At 38.1% G+C, this 16,240-nt stretch overlaps 4 protein-coding genes across 6 annotated transcripts; 1 reads left to right on the plus strand and 3 right to left on the minus strand.

Moving 5' to 3' along the window:
• On the minus strand, window positions 1-638 carry LOC140010451 (protein SMALL AUXIN UP-REGULATED RNA 9-like). The gene has a single exon (XM_072057508.1). The coding sequence runs from the start codon at window positions 534-536 to the stop codon at window positions 210-212; it is 327 nt and encodes a 108-aa protein (XP_071913609.1). The 5' UTR covers window positions 537-638; the 3' UTR covers window positions 1-209.
• Window positions 639-5,558: 4,920 nt separating this feature from the next.
• LOC113701653 (transcription initiation factor TFIID subunit 14b-like) lies at window positions 5,559-8,145 on the minus strand. Of its 2 annotated transcripts, none has more exons than XM_027222406.2 (6): window positions 7,817-8,145; window positions 7,259-7,347; window positions 6,952-7,173; window positions 6,692-6,876; window positions 6,498-6,619; window positions 5,559-5,956 (listed from the first exon to the last, which is right to left on the minus strand). In XM_027222406.2, the coding sequence occupies exons 1-6, from the start codon at window positions 7,922-7,924 to the stop codon at window positions 5,873-5,875; spliced, it is 810 nt and encodes a 269-aa protein (XP_027078207.2). In that variant the 5' UTR covers window positions 7,925-8,145; the 3' UTR covers window positions 5,559-5,872. The 2 variants fall into 2 exon arrangements, with proteins under 2 accessions (XP_027078207.2, XP_027078208.2); XM_027222407.2 differs by having other exon boundaries at window positions 5,717-5,970; window positions 7,817-8,056.
• Window positions 8,146-8,921: 776 nt separating this feature from the next.
• On the minus strand, window positions 8,922-12,213 carry LOC113701652 (uncharacterized). 2 transcript variants are annotated; one of them, XM_027222404.2, is made up of 3 exons: window positions 12,073-12,168; window positions 9,976-10,838; window positions 8,922-9,628 (listed from the first exon to the last, which is right to left on the minus strand). In XM_027222404.2, the coding sequence occupies exons 2-3, from the start codon at window positions 10,833-10,835 to the stop codon at window positions 9,454-9,456; spliced, it is 1,035 nt and encodes a 344-aa protein (XP_027078205.2). In that variant the 5' UTR covers window positions 10,836-10,838; window positions 12,073-12,168; the 3' UTR covers window positions 8,922-9,453. The 2 variants fall into 2 exon arrangements, with proteins under 2 accessions (XP_027078205.2, XP_027078206.2); XM_027222405.2 differs by having other exon boundaries at window positions 9,096-9,628; window positions 9,976-10,861; window positions 12,073-12,213.
• Window positions 12,214-13,125: 912 nt separating this feature from the next.
• LOC113695322 (WEB family protein At1g12150-like) lies at window positions 13,126-14,842 on the plus strand. The gene is made up of 2 exons (XM_072056866.1): window positions 13,126-13,349; window positions 13,528-14,842. The coding sequence occupies exons 1-2, from the start codon at window positions 13,126-13,128 to the stop codon at window positions 14,801-14,803; spliced, it is 1,500 nt and encodes a 499-aa protein (XP_071912967.1). The 3' UTR covers window positions 14,804-14,842.
• Window positions 14,843-16,240: the final 1,398 nt, after the last annotated feature.

Here is a 16,240-nt window from a genome sequence, read left to right on the forward strand (position 1 = left end):
TTTCCAATTTCCAAATTCGTGTATATACAGATCTCCACTAATGAAAAAAAACCAGACAATTAGTTTCCACGTGGTCAGATGATGGATATCCCATGCACTAAACTACTTAGCTTAAGTAACCGGTGGTGCCCATCATCCATGTTATAGTAAACCTTAATCCACCTCTACATACGGCAAGAAACTCCATCTTGCATCATCAGCTCCCTTAATTATCTGATCATGGAAAATAGAGAGCAAAAAACTTCTTCATCACAAGGAATGGTGAGGCCCATCTCATGGTTGAAGCCAAACTCTTCTTCAGCTCGTTGTAACAAGCTCTGGAATTCCGGGTGTTCCAACCAAGAAATGGGGATGATGTATCTGGTCCTATTTTGGCCAACATATACTGCAAAATGGCCTTTTGGGACATCATGTGGAAGGCTATTGTCGTGATCATGACCAGCATTCTTCCTTCCAAAACTTGAACACTTTTTGAGGATTTGTTTGAGGGCCGCCGTTTGAGTAGCGGCATGTTTTGTTCCTTTCTTAAGAGCCATGTTTATGGACTTTAGAAGAAAAAGGCTCAGCCAGGCAAAGAAGAGATAGAAGTTGTATGTATTAAGAGGAAAAATTGCTAAAGAGAATGAAGGGTTCGAAGGAGGTGGGGATGAATTGAGGAGGATGTGGAGGAGTAGTAGTATTTATGGGGAAAAAGAAGAAGACAGGGAGTGATTATCTGCGAGACAGAGACATGTGGAGTGTGGGGGCAACAAACTAACAGGGCTTAGATGTTCTTATTTGAGAAGTCTTGTTCAAGGCCATGCAACCTCATTCCCCATTTGGCCTTTTCCCTTTTTCTTGTTACCCCTCCCATAGACAAAGTGGACCACTATACTCTATGCTCTATACCATAAACTCCAATCTCCGTTCATCCTATGTGTGTATTTGTGTTTTGGACAGTGTGATTGTGCATGAAATCCCCATTTGATTAATGATTGATTGAGAGAATTAGGAAATGGTACGTTATACTCATGCACACGGTACTTAAGTTGTAAGGTTGCCAAAAGGTCACGCAATGACAATTAAACCATCTTATAAGTTTAATCAGGGTGGGAGTCTGTTGTCTGGCACGTTTAAAACCAATGCTTTTGAGCTTCGCCATCCATGTTCGTTATCGATACTTGGCATTAACAACCTCGGTTTCCAGTTCCACCTTCGGAACTGCTAGGTGGCACGGAATTGAAACTGACGAATCATCCCATGGCCTACACAAGTTTCTTGGCTTCTTGCTGGTTGTAAAACTTCGTTCTCAGTTCCCTCATATTTTCAAGTTCAATGTTTTTCTTCTTCTTTTTTTTTTTTTTTCCCAAGTCAGAGGTTAGATGTATCGGAAACGTTAATCGTTGCTAGCTACTTCTGTGGCCAAGGAAGGAGATTGCAGTCTCTGTCTGTCCCAGTAGAATTTACATATGGGCTGCTCTTTTGTAGCATTTCGCATGATCATGACACTGGTTAGTTTTCCAAGGTACAACTTCTTGTGAGCTCAATATGGATTCATGAACGAATCAAGACTGATCATTTAAGGATGGATGAATGGCAGCTGTCTATTGTGAATGTGAATGATCATCTTATTAAGTACAAGAAAGGGATGCCTTCGTCCTTTCTCTGAACAAAACAAATGGCAGTGTAGCTACATGTTTCAGCAAAAGATCAAGGACAACTCATTCTACTATTCATTTGCACGTAAATCCAGGACTGCTGTTCTTTCAGTGAAAAAAGAAAAAGATAAAAGAACCAATCATGTATGTACCTAGAGACCGTTCGATCATTTTAAATTTACTCGTTTATTTTGAGTTGAGGTTTAGGCCCTCTATAGATTTGATAGAAAGGAAGAGTCTTCTTCTGTACCACGGAAGGTAGATGCTTGAATATTAGCTAGGTTGATGAACAGACTGTGATCACCTTTAGGGGTGGGCAAAAAAACCCGCCGATCCGAAAATCCGATGAACCCGATCCGATCCGATCCGAAAAATAGGATACCCGATCCGATTTTTCTTAGCGGGGCAGATGAGGGTCGGGTACCCGAAAAATCGGGTACGGATACGGATCAGAAAAATAAAAACCCGCGGGTACCCGACCCACAGGGTATATTTTATAAATATTAAAAAAGTATGGATCATTTTATAATTTTGTAATTTTTAATTCTAAATGCAAGTGAAGTGGCTCGCAGCCTCATATTCTAATCCTATATGATCTACTCTTCTCATTTTTTTTTAAGAAAGCGAATATTCTCGGTGAAACATGAACAAAATGAAAAAAAAAATTTGTGAAACTCTGTTATAAAAATTGTTCATCCCTTTCATCTTTTTTATTTTTATTCTACTTCCATCGATCTTTCCTGCAAATCTTGCATCAATTCAATCAAAGATTTTTGTTTGGAGTTTCAATTTTCTGTTAACTAGATAATTAAAATATTTGTGTCATTCATTTGCAATTATATCTCTTTAATTTGTCTCTTTTATTTAGTGTAAGAAATTTATTTTTCTTTTTCAACACCTTAATACCATAAGGTCTATTCCAAAGATGTAAAGAAGTTGGGGAAGATTTTTAACGTTATTTTGGTTATATTTTTTTCAAAAATAATTAGTTCTATTCAATTCTTTTCCGAACTTGATTTCACAATTGACTTATTTGAGATGCGGTCTTGTACCATAATATCCTTGGAGAAGTTACCAAATACTTATTATCCTTGTGTTTGTTGTGTTGTAGAAGTATGAAATGTGTGAAAATGGTGATGTACTCAAAATTATTATGAAACTTCGTTTTGTCTATTAGATATTCTAATATGTACTAAATTTATGAGATCGATTTGATTATTGGATGAAATGTGTGAGAATGGTGATGTATGGACTTTAATTACAATATCTCTACCAATATTAATTGGAAAGGCATGTTTTTTTTATTGAAAAACATGTTGATATTAAGTAGAAAATAAATTTTTTTTTATTGAAAAATAGTTTTTTTTAGGGGCGGGTACCCTATGACCCGCCCCTTTTTTTCGGGTACCCGCTATTCGGGTACCCGAAAATATTAGGAGCGGGTTAGGATCGCAAAATGGCTGATCCGATATATTAGGGTCGGGTCAGCCAAATCATGTTAGGGGCGGGTACCCGACCCGTGCCCACCCCTAATCACCTTGGCATAATTTTTTTTTTTTTTGACAGCAAAAAATCAAGTTTACTCTCGAAAAATGGAGGATTAGGGAAATGTACATTGAAAAAAAAAAAGGGTACGTGAGTTTTTTTTTTGGTTCAAATGTATGCATGCCCTAAGTCCTAACCCCTTTATTATTATTATTTTTTAAGGAAACAAGTTCAATATTAATGTGAACAACGGGCAACCATTAATTTGGGTCCCCAATCCCAATCCCAATCCGGAGTATTTATCATGGTCAGCACAGCATGCATTCAAAACTAAGGCGACAAACAGCAGTTGTTTTGAATGAATATACTGAAGAAAGTAGCTTATAGCGACTTGCATCCTGTCCCTGGTTTCGGCTGTTTTGTCCTCCATTTGCAAACGTGGGTGGGGTCTACGGAAAACATTAACTTAATTATATCAGTACTACTACGTACACAAGTTCGCAATGCAAACGTACAAAATATAATATATAATATAACATACGAACATGGTGCTTCTATCCATCTCTATCAGTGAATGTCCTTGCTTGCGTACTGTGTAAGGCTGTTAAGGAAATGATGCATATTTAGAAAAAATTGCAGCTGATCTATTGTTAAGAGAAGGGCCATTTACGAGCATGATTGGATTGGACACTTCATTTTGGCGAAGCATTCTGCTGGTGACCATTAAGCAGTGCCATTTATGGCTCCAGTTAGAAATCTCCCTCCTCCTAATTTTGACTACTTGCACTCGAACAAGCAAATACAGGTTGGTTGGTACTATATACTGTACTTGCTACTCCATCAATCATATATGTTTCAACAAGAAGAACCTCCCATGTGAGCAGAAACAAGAATGAGATGCTAGCAGATATGGATCCATAATTTATATATATATATATATATATATTAAAAAAAAAAAGAAGAAGAAGAAGAAGAAGAAGTGATTTCCATGTTCTGAGGTCAACAGCTTTGCCCTGTTTCGGTTACAATCAACAAAAGAATTCGCCCTCTGCCTAGCCTGATGCAACGAAGCATCAGGGTTGTTCATCCATGCTCCAAACCAAATTCCTCTGATAGTCTTTTCAAGCCGAAACAAAAGGCAAGGGACAATTTTGAGGAGATTATTAAGGTCAGAATAAAATGCAATGGATTCCTCCTCCCTCTCTCTATGAACTTATCCGAGTCTGATAGGTATGTGACCTGTCGTCCTCTTTCAGACCACGACGGCATGAAAGAAAACTGGAGAAGAATGTAGAGGACATATTGATTGAGATGGGTCAAGTTGTAACAATCACAACCATGGCTGGCTTTTCCCATGTTCTGTGAATGGGATTGGGTAACAGATATAAAAGGATGGTGAGGCATCCGTGAGCAAATCATCTTGTCAAACTCAAATAGAGGGGGAATGCCCTGAGGGTACTCCTAATAAAACAAAGAGCAGAGTTTCTACTGCTTGATTAATATTGACAAGAGTTTTCAAAAATTAGCATGTGAAGGCCATGTTACTTTTGCCTCCAAAGCCGCTGGTGAAGACGGCGGCGGTGGCGACATAAAAATCCATATTCAACCCACATAAATCATCTGATGCCAACGCTAACAGCAACTAAACATCACTCAAAAATCAGTAGTAATTCCTGCCTACCAATAATACTCGCGTTGCGGTTAAGCTGTGCCTTCACATTGTACTTTGCTCAGTCCGATAAAACACACAACAATCAATTACGTATTTCTTAAGAAGAGTGACACTCTCTTTATCAACCAGCTAAACGTAGCCCAAAATACCACCCTCAGGGCAATCCCGTAAGGTATAAGGATCGAATCGAGAGCTGTCCACAAAAAGTTAATAAATGACAAATAGATGATAAATTGAACTGATGATAAGTTATGCGGACATCGGATTCTTTACACAACTGTAGAAGCATACGTTATTGCTTTCCTTCATGGAGGAAGGAGAAAGGAAAAAGAAAAGAAAGGAAAGGGAAAAAAGGGAGCTTAAAAAGCCACATGTAGGACAAGGGAGTGACCTGCTGATCTTTCATGAGTGTACAAATTTTTTAATTGATTCGGGCACTTCACATCCAATTATCGGGAGAGCCATTTATTTATGTAGGAAACGAATAGCAAAGGGCCAATGGGGCTTTAACTCCGCATGTGTTCCCAGCTTCAAATGAAAGCACAGCCAGGAACTTTTCACAGCTGAAGAAAAAGAAGTTTGTTTTTGGGCAATCGCGTACGCCAAAAGCATTGTAACCCAAAAATGGAGTCCCAGCACACAGCAAACCATCTATACAGTAATTGCCAGACAGCAAGCCCGTCAATTGACTATAAGACAAAGGGATCTCATCAAAGGATGGAAATAGGAAGTTTAACTTTACTAAAAGATAGCAGCACAGAAACTAGACAAACCGCTGATAATCTTATTTACAGGCAAATCCGGTGTTGTATTAACATCTATTGCAGTTAGACAAGACTTGATGCAACTCGTACAGAATAATACAGAGATCCCTAAACCTACCAGCCTAAGGAACAGCAAAGAGAAAAAGGACCAAAAGACGCCGCCTGCAAGAGAACTAGGAAAGACAAAGGTGGCAAGCTACCTAGATAACGAGTCAGTTCAAATGTACAATGAACTACATACACGCGCTCATTGTTCAACCCATTCAGAGTGGACATATATTCTGAATGTTGACTTGCACAATCATGTACATTCACTAACCAGAGGCTGGTTTAAGAGATTGGGGCATCCCATCCATCATGCTCAATTGCCTTCTCAGCTTCATAATGTGAGCTTGCACCTATCATGCAAGAACTATTGCTAAGTCACATAAGAGTCAAAGAAGCAACCAAAGTTTTTAAGGGGAAAAAAAAACATGATCTTAGAAACACACACCCACAAAAGTTAGTCATCAATAATCCACTGCCAAGATAGTTTACAATGACGAAGGGAAAAAAGTTTATTATGAATTTTTGAAAGGTTAAAACTGAAGATACATATTTCCCTTGCAACCTTTGCAATATTGAAATGAGGGGGAAAAAGACTGAAGGACTAACGTGAGGTTGTGCTCCCAACAATATCAACAAAACACTTCCACAGTATTTCACTGATGGGATTATGGCACAGAAACTTCATACTCCTCACCAATCAAATAACATAAAACGTCGTCAACTGCAATCTTTTCAAGAAAATGGCTTTGAGGCACAAAACATATGCAGCTACACAGGATTCATCAAGAACAAAATACCATATGTGCACAGTCATCAATGCATGGTTGAATCAGGAAAAGTAAAGTATTTGAGAAGCCACAAAACAAAAAAAACAAGAAGCAGAATTTTCACCTGTTGACGAGCTGCGGCAAGCTTTAGCAGTTCATCTGCCTCCGAGAAATTGACGAACCATGGGCTAAGCGTATGATCTTTTGTGTCACCTCTGCCACTTTCATGCACCTCTTGAACTGGAGCTGAGAAAATAAAGCATAAATGAGATTTTAGAGCAAACTAAGCGAACATCATTTTATAAGAAAATGCCATACCTGGAGGCAGACTTAACGTGGCAGGAAGTCGAGGCACAACTACTGCAGGATGATTCTGGACACGAGCTAAGAAATCTGCAGGTGGTTCAGGGAAAACAATCTCATTGTATGTTTCCACAACAACAGGTTTTTTAGTTGACTGAGGTCCGCTGTCCTCTTCAGAATACAACTTCAAATGGTGATACCTAGAAAGGACCATACACACATTAAAAGGCAGAGAGAGAGAGAGAGAGAGAGAGAGAGAGCAAAGGATAACTCACAAGTCTAACTGCTTGTCACAGACATCATTGTGGAAGAAAAGGGAGATAGCAATTTCAAATTCACCCCAACCACATTCAGATATCTCAAACGGTGGTGATTCAACAACTCTCACAGGATTATTAAAGCTTGGATGCAACTGAAATACAGCTCGCTTAATTACAACACCAAGATCCTCATTTGTGGCCCCACGAACATAAACTGTCCACTTATGCGACAGAGTTCTAATTCACACCAAATCATTCAAAAATAAGTAAACAATTAGCAGGAAAAGGCAGGAAATCAACTCAAAATTACCTCTTTACTTACTCGCTGGCTTTTCTACCAAGCCAAAATGCTATTGTTCCATAAACTATAGGAACAGAAACTTCCACATCTTTGACCCTCTTCACTGCAATCTGTTCAAAACCCACGAGCTACTTTAGCATATTCCCTATGATAAATAAAGACAGAAATAAAAAAGGTACTGTAAACATAATCCAACATCCGCATGCATGCAGCTGGATCAAACCTAAAAGGGGGACTGAAAAAGTTCAAAACTTCAACTTTACTAATTCAAATACCACAAAAAATAACAATAATAATAATAAAGGCCTTGAGCATAAGAAAAATTAAACCATCGTCACATGATAGAAAAGAAACCATAGATTTTAACCTTCAGGAACAATGCTTGAAAACAACAATAACAACAACAAAAAACAACCACGAGAAAAGTTAGATTCCCACGTAGTTGCAAGTAACACATGCAATTGCAAACATGCAACAATAACAACGTAAAATGAAACAAGAAGGGCTAAGTTTTACGTAATTACGATCAAAACAAGAGTCAGAAACATAAAACTACAGAAGAAAAATGAAAACGGGTACCTTCTTTTCGGAATCTTCGGAAGGCCTAGTGATTTTAATACGTTGTATTTTGGGAGTGGACTCATTGGTCCCATCTGGTTGACATTCACCTTGCAAATTTTGAGGCATTCTTTATTTTTTGCCTGAAGGGACTAACTAGGGCCGCTTGTTTCTTCACATTTGACGGATTCTGGTGAGAATTGAATGAAATCAGGGTTAGGGTTTTGGGAGGGAGAGTTGAATTGAAGGAGAGGGGTTTTAGCTTTTATAGTAAGTTAAAGTGGTTGGACTTTGGTTTTGTCTTTTTGCGTGTGGAATGGCGCTAATTTTTCAGAGGAGTTTTGGTAAAGCGAAGTACTACGTCGTTTAGTGGAAGTAAAGTACTAAAACGCAACCAACCAGAGATAGTTTATACAGTGTGAAATGTATATTGATGGGTCGGGCTTAGCAAGCTTTTGGAGCACCCGCACTAAACAGACCCGCTAATCCAAAAGGTTGCCATGCTCAGTCCCCGCACTTGAGCCTTCTCGGGGCAGAATTTCTATTCTTTGTGGGAGAAAGAAGAAGGGTGATCCGGATTTGAAGAGACAGATCCATTTCTGGATCCCAAATGCTTCCCAAGGGATTGGTTTCAGTACTATTTATTACCCGACGCGAATTATATGCATTGGATATTCTGTCGAAATTTACATAATTCCCATTAGAAGAAGTGATAGAAAAAATGTATTAATAAAAATCTTAAAAAAAAAAAAAAAAAAGAGTTTCTCACAAATCTAATCTAATCTATCCGAACAACAATACAAAGACCGTTATGATGGGTTTGCTTCCTGATGTTGATAAATCCTCGTACTTGGAGTCTTGCCTTTCCAATCCTAGGGTGTTTTCTAAATCAAATCCTAACTACGACAAGCTATTCTGCTGAGTTCTGAACCGTTCACAGTGCATATGAGCAAGTATCTTATGACTTGCCCCTTCACGGGGGAAGGGATGGTGCTGTCGGCAATCGAAGTACTGGCACTACTGCGAGACAAAGTAAATGCTGCCACTAATTCGGGAGCTAGAAGCGCAAGGGGCCCGCAAGTCAGAACAACAGAAATTGGGAACATCATGTGTACAACACAGGAAATGAGGCAGGAACAGTTCCCAGCAGTTGACGGCCATGATTTGACTAAAAAATTTTGTGCGGTTCAAATCACATCTTGTAACTCGATTTTCACGTCATGTGTGCAATCAAAGTTACGCATAGTGAAAAATGCACACAACTGACAGAAACGATTGCACTTGCAGCCGTTCGTGCCCCTTATCCGTACAAGGCATGCTTTTATGCCAGGAATAAAATGTCAAAGCTCACATTCCGTGAGAGAACAACATTCAGGACATACAATTGATAAATGACAATATGCACTTCACTGAAGGCGAAACAATCGACTACGGATTGCAACTCTGCATCCGTACCAAATGATCTTCTCTACTTCATCTTTCATGGTGAGCCGATAGATGACAAGAAATAAACAGGTCTCTTCCGAGAGTATGTTTTCAAGAAAAGAAGCCTTCGCCCATCTGCAGCGCTCACCAGCATCCACCCAAGGCTATAGGACACGTGACTCCCAAAGTTAAACAGGGCAGATAGCCCATGGAAAACAACCAAGCATGCCAAATCAGATGTTCGAAGAACTCAGCGCCATAACCTTGCACTGCTCATTCATGGCTAAGAGCTGCGCCTCTTTCTTGTCAAGCAGAGCACTAAGCCTCACATTCTCTTCCATAAGTTTCTGAACTTCAGCCTCTTTCTGCATTTTCTCACTCTCCAACTGACTAGTCTTTGCTACTAGCCTGCTTCGTTTACAATGTAATCAACCACGTTAAACTCATAACAAGCACAATGAAACAGGTGGAAGAAAAGAATTCTCCTAGGAGCATGTCATGTATGAAGAGAATCTCTCTCATTTCTTTATAGTTATACTCATATTACGAGTGTTTTCATTAATGTGGAACACCATTAACATGGAAAATACCTGCAGACAGTTTTTTTTTTTTTTTTAAGTAAGCTCCATAACTATTAAACAAACAGTTCAATATGTGCAAAAAAAAAAAAGAGGTTCTACTCATCCATTTACTAAGCATCTATAAAATGCCAAAGAAAAGGCAAAATGAGCAAGGGAAAAACAGAAGATACTGACCGCTCAAAAAGCCTCTCAATTGTCTGAAATTGCTTTTCTGATGAAAGAAGCGTCTCTCTTACACTAATAAGACTACTGACATAAGTTTTTAGTGATTCAAAATCTCGCTTAACACGAGCAAGCTCTAACTCATTTTCTGCAGCTCTTTGCCTCTGTCTAGAAGTTTCCCCAACCAACTCTTCAACCCTTTGTCGCATCTCATTCAGAATACAGTTTGTTCCCAAAGCAAAATTTTCCATCTCCTCTAACTTTGTAGACATGTTTTCAATTTGAACTGCCTTTCTTTTTATCTCTTCCTGGCCTACTGTTACCTTCTCCTTCTCCAAAGCAGTTTCAGATTCTGCCACTAAAACCCTCTTGACAAGGCATTCCATAACATCTGTCACCATTTGTACACCTTTCAGTAGTTCACCAATATAAGCTCCATCTTGTTCATCAAGTAAGTCATTATCACTGGTAAGCTTTGTCCAAGTTTCTTCCTCTAAATCTTCAAATGGAGAAAGATCCACGTTCCTTGACCATCCAGATAATGGTACACCATTTTTGTCCACAAGTCCCACACCATCCACTTGTTTTATGCCGCAGGAGGTATGGGCCAGATGAGGAACAGCCACGATTCTTGCTTTGGATTTCAAGTATGTTAACATAGTTGCAGTAGTTTTAACTCGTCGCCATAAAAGATCCAACTCCTTCTTTGTGTCTTCCTCGGACCCTTGTACACATAACTTTACTTCTAGAAGTTTTACTTGCAAAGCATCCACTTGTGCCTGGTTTCTTTCCATCTCCTGCTTCCAATCCAACTGGGTTTGGCTCAACTGAGACTTAAAACCTGCCAGGTTGACATCTTCTTCTGTTGCCATCACCTTCAACAATCATGCAAGGCATGCTTAGGAATTAAAAAAAAAAAAAGTGAAGTGAATCAACAAAGATATGCACAATAAACACCAGCAGAAGGAAATATCTTCCAGAATATATACCAGTGACATGACTTATGTAGTTTCTAAGGTCCAGGTAAAAAGAATTTCAGTGAATCTTATGACAGCTCCATATTCATAATCCTATTTAGGTCGCGGATGAGAGAGAGAGATAGAGATTGGGAGTGTGGTAGAGATTTACAACATGTAAGTGTCATAGAATCTGAAAACACACAATGAAAATAAGAAACCCGGTAACTATGTATGCAAGTACACATGTTCGTCTCTCAAAATCACATAAACGACCAAAAGACTGCTTGCCATTTGTATATGATTTGTCTGCTACTAAGTTCAAAGCCCAAATTCCATATCCAATTCTAATGCTTTTTCTCAATGAAATAAAACATCAGTGATCAGTACATGTAAAAAAGTAATCATCCATGCCGAAGGAGCAATGAACCTTGAACTCATATTAAAGACTCCTTTACATAATAGCAGAACTAGGAAATGAAAGTGCATCACTATCCTTTGAGAAAAAAAAAGAACAGAAAAAGAGAATACTTTTAGAAAGCAAATTAAGTAACCTAACAAAGATTTGGATAGTAAGCTAGTAAAATAACAACATATGTTTAACAAATCCACCAAAAGGAAAGCTTTTGTGGCTTTTTCCCATTCTAGCATATTAAAATTACACTATACTGTTAGGCTTTAGCTACACTGGCAACACCAGGATCGCCACCGCACTAAAGTGAGAAAAATTTGAACCCCAGGTACTGAAATATGGTCCACAGATCAATCTTCACCAAATCTTCTTAGAACATAAAAAGCTAATCAATTTCTATAGCTCAATAGTTAAATTAACACAACCCTGAGAGAAAAATCCCAACTTTAGCAGAGAAATACAACAGCATTACATGAAATGAATCCCCAATAATCTAAGACATACAAAATTGTTAATCCTCTCTTAATTAACCCCTAATGCCTCAGGTGGCCAAAATCTTTTGTGGCATTACGCGAATCACAACTATTACAGGAAACAAGAAAAGGAATTAAAAAAAAAAACCCAATTTACCAAAAGATTAAAAGGGCCAGTATCACAGGCAAATGACAATTACAAATTAATTAAAAAAACTCAAGAGAGAGAGAGAGAGAGATCAAATAAAAAGCCAGAGGAGTATAGCACCTTTGATTTTGAGGGAAATGGGGGAGCTGGGAAAATGTTTCGAGAGAGGAGAGATGAGGAGGGTGGTGGTGGACGATGATGACGTTGGTCCAACACGCGTTGTCTGAAGAAAGGTTTTAAGGTGAAAAGGAATTAAGGGAGAGGCCCAACCAACACTTGGTGGTATTACTTCTCCACTTTACTCTTTTCTGTGTTTCGGATAATTTTTACGCTAGTATAATTGCTTTGATTAAAATAATGGAAGCAGGCTATTTCTTTTTGACCCCTAGAAGTTTGCTAATTTCTAAAAATAGTGTACTATTTCACTGTAATAATTTATTAAGCCCGTACAAATTATTGTGCTTGTGATACTTAACACGTTAAACTCCAATTCATAAGTTTTCCTCTCTCCACATCTAATTGATAGACTGTATTGTAAATCAATTCTCTTGATTTTGGTGAAAATTTGCATGATCAAGTGATCACATCAACTAATACTACTGAATCTAGTATCTTATTTCTATTAATCAAGTGTAGGTTGTAGCATTCATGTCTAACATTTGAGTGATACAAAATGGGTCAAATGAATTTGATATTGGAAAAATTTTTGGTTTTGAATCAATGACGATGCACTAATTAAAATTATGAAATCCACCGTTTTCAAATTAAATATAATTCAAATAAGATCGTGGATGTAAGATTCTTATTTATTAAATTGACAGTGTCAAATCGGTCAACCATCAATCGTTGAATTTGTCACGCAATTGATCCGGACTAACATTAAATTTTGGGAAAAATCACCAATTTAGTTCTCAAACTATTTTACTAAAGTCAATTTGGTCTCTCAACATTTTATCGCATGAATTAAGTCCCTTAACTAAATTTTTTGTGCCAATCGAGGACCTATACGATGTCGCCACCCAAAACACATGTATCTGTACAGAAACCGACGCGTGGCAGGGGGCTTTTTTGGAAGTACACAATAGAATTTTTACGGGAAACAAGACTGAATTTTTTGTGGTGATTTAATTTGTTGTGGGTAAAAAATTTCCTTCCGAAAAAGAAATTCTTACAATGTTCGGATTCCATATACGAACTCGTTCCTTGGATTCTACAATTCCGACGGGTTTGCCGAAACCAATAGTAGGAACTTCAAGATCCAGCAATGGAAGCTCTCCAAGAACTGAGGTGGGAGAGGTGGATACCAGCGTTCCATTTCAATCTGTCAAGGCCGCGGTTAGCTTATTTGGGGATGCTGTAACCTTGCCTAGGTTCAACAACGACGACAACAACAAGAAGTAGCCCCTTCTATCTAGAAAGCCAAAAAATTCCTCTGCTGCTGATGAGGTATATATGTCATAGAATTCTAAAGCAGCCCTTTTTCTTTGTTTTGAACATAGAATCTATTGTAGTATCGAACAACCAGCTACCATCACTTTTACCTCTATGGAATAGTGATTTTTTTTTGGTTGGCAGGGAGCAGAGAGTGCTCGAGAAAGAATCCGCTCTTCACTTGGACCTCAAGCAACTGGAGGACTTCAGGGCACGACTCAAATGCACAAAAACCACAAAAGCTCAAGCTTTCTGGGAACTAGAGAAAGCCAATAGAACACTACAGGAATTGACAAACAAGTTTGAAATCATTACTGAATCCAAGCAAGCGGCTATCGAGGAAACAGAAGCTACAAAGCAAAGAGCCAAGGAGCTCGAGGAACAAAAATCCAGCAGACAACACCTTGGCATTGATGCTTGGAAACAGGACGTCGACAACGAAAGAAAACCATATAAGGCCTCCGCTGCTGAGCTCATTTCTGCAAAACAAGAGCTTACAACCCTCCGACAGGATTTTGATCGAGTTCTCGAAGCAAAACTGGCTGCATTTCAAGAGGTTGCGAACGCCCAACACCTCATCCAAGTTTACCGAGACAGGCTAACTCGAATTTCCAGTGAAATCACCACCTTGCACGATACACTGGGAGAGGTCAAGTTGGCCACTCTCCAGGTGCAAGAAGAAGGAAACGAGCATCGTGAAGAAAAGCAGGCTCGCTTCCAATCTCACCAAACAACCAAGGAACAAGTAGTGCTGAAAATCAAATCATTGAAAGAAGAATTTGATGCTAGCGAAATTCTCGAGGAAAAGCTCGAAGAAACAACGGAGGCAATCAAGCTTTTGCAAGAACAGCTGCAAAATGTTAGAGAATCAGATATGTCCTTTCTGAAAATCGCCATAGCAGAGCTTGATGCTACAAGAAAACTGCGAGAAATTGTGCAGGAACAAAACTTACAAAGAAGCTCAATAGATTTCCTTAAGGAGAAACTTGATAATGTCAAGAGGGACCATTCTAAATTGAAGGACAAGGCATCGGAAGCAGAATTAACAGCTGAAACTTTGCAAAGTGAATTGGAGAGATATAAAGCACAGCTCAACGCAGCTCTTGCAGGAGATCCCCAAGGAGAGTCCGATGATATGCGCTTAAAACTCCAGCAGCTGGTGTCGGAGGTTGAAAATGCTAGGCAGGGAGCAGAAGAGATCAAGAAGGATATCTCATTACTTAAGCAAGATGCTGAAACAACACGTGAACCAATTCCGTCGGAATGGAATAGAAAACTGCTGTCATTCTATCGGAATATTCATCCTCGAGCTTTTCCTTACTTTGCTATGTTGCCCGTGAACCAATTTCTCCATTCCACTATATTTTCGTCATCTTGTCTCCCTCAATTGCTGGCAATTTGCATCGATGGAAAACCCTAATTTCTTCCGCTATTTGGATGTAAAATGGGTTCTGTCTTGGAAAACCCCTAATTTCTCAGGTTTCTCCCAATTTGGATACAAAATTGGTTCTCTGTCTTACTTCTCGTAGAAATTCTATTGTGTACTTCCAAAAAAGCTCCTGCCTCGCCATCAGTTTCTGTACAGATACATGTGTTTTAGGTGACGACACCGTATAGTCCTCGATTGGCACAAGAATTTTAGTTGAGAGACTTAATTCATGCGATAAAATGTTGAGGGACCAAATTGATTTTAGTAAAATAGTTTGAGAATTAAATTGACGATTTTTCCTTAAAAGCCCAAACGACAGAAGAAACATTAAGAAAATAATTGTAGAGTAAAAATTGCAAATTCATAAACAAGACGGCCTAATATCTCAATCATTACGCATATTTTGATAATGCCAACTTTCCGTTTTGCAGACGATTACGTACACATAATGAAACTATTCATATCTATCATATCCATCTCCCTTTGATGAGTCTGGTCAGTTTCTATAAGATTATTATTGTGAAAATGACTGGCTTTCATTTATGTCATCAATAATCAAAACTAGCATCTGCCATACTTTGTTCCACATATGTCAATTGGCAAAATTTTCTACCCATGGTGTCAATTTGCAATTTTTACTCTACGATCCTTTTCTTAATGTTTCTTCTGTCGTTTTGGCTTTTAATGGATGAAAGCTTTCGTGTTTATTGGGTTTTTGACTATGCAAATTGTTCATTATTTGGTGACACCTCATTTAGGCTATCCTTGTACTGTCGTAAAATTGGCACATCTAAGCACCATCATCATCAGCAATCAAATCTTTAATCTGGACAGGCAAGTCGAAAAAGAGGTTTTTGATATAATATGGGCATTAGAGAACAAATTCAGTAGCAAATATGCAAGATTCTAGGTAATATATGATTAGAGGTGTCAAAATGAGTGACTTGGGCGGGTTTGGGTTGGGTAAAATAGATAATGGGTATAAGTGAGTCAACCCATTTATACCCATTTAATTAGATGGGTATAAATGGGTAAGTCAAAAAATGAATTAGGTAACCCAATTATCCATTTATAACCCATTTATTTTAATTTTTTGTAAACTCATTTAAATTTATTTTTTCAAACTAAGTAATCAATTTATACCGCTCTTTGTACCCACCATTAATTTTAAATATTTACTTATAATGTTCAATAAACCTAATTACTAATTTTTTTCCCATTTATACTCTATGTCGCAAAATTATATATTATTTAATAATTAAATAATAAGAATAAAAAAATTGAACTAAGTACTATAAAAGTTAATATAAAAATTTATTCCAAAAATTTTGAACCGCTAACATTTTTTTCATATATAAATTTAAAATTTCATTTTAGAAAGATAAGAAAAGAGACTAAAACTTATCATAAATTGGTAATGCTAAAAAG

The sequence above is a fragment of the Coffea arabica genome, chromosome 7c (assembly GCF_036785885.1).
Source record: "Coffea arabica cultivar ET-39 chromosome 7c, Coffea Arabica ET-39 HiFi, whole genome shotgun sequence".
Lineage (NCBI taxonomy): Eukaryota > Viridiplantae > Streptophyta > Magnoliopsida > Gentianales > Rubiaceae > Coffea > Coffea arabica.

Coding starts and splice junctions, on each gene's coding strand:
- LOC113701653 (XM_027222406.2), bottom strand. CDS start 7,924: ATGCCTCAAAATTTGCAAGGTGAATGTCAACCAGATGGGACCAATGAG. Junction 6,877..6,951: donor TGTGACAAGCAGTTAGACTT/GTGAGTTATCCT, acceptor GGTCCTTTCTAG/GTATCACCATTTGAAGTTGT. Junction 5,957..6,497: donor TTGCCGCAGCTCGTCAACAG/GTGAAAATTCTG, acceptor CTTGCATGATAG/GTGCAAGCTCACATTATGAA.
- LOC113701652 (XM_027222404.2), bottom strand. CDS start 10,835: ATGGCAACAGAAGAAGATGTCAACCTGGCAGGTTTTAAGTCTCAGTTG. Junction 9,629..9,975: donor ATTGAGAGGCTTTTTGAGCG/GTCAGTATCTTC, acceptor TAAACGAAGCAG/GCTAGTAGCAAAGACTAGTC.
- LOC113695322 (XM_072056866.1), top strand. CDS start 13,126: ATGTTCGGATTCCATATACGAACTCGTTCCTTGGATTCTACAATTCCG. Junction 13,350..13,527: donor AACGACGACAACAACAAGAA/GTAGCCCCTTCT, acceptor TTTGGTTGGCAG/GGAGCAGAGAGTGCTCGAGA.
- LOC140010451 (XM_072057508.1), bottom strand. CDS start 536: ATGGCTCTTAAGAAAGGAACAAAACATGCCGCTACTCAAACGGCGGCC.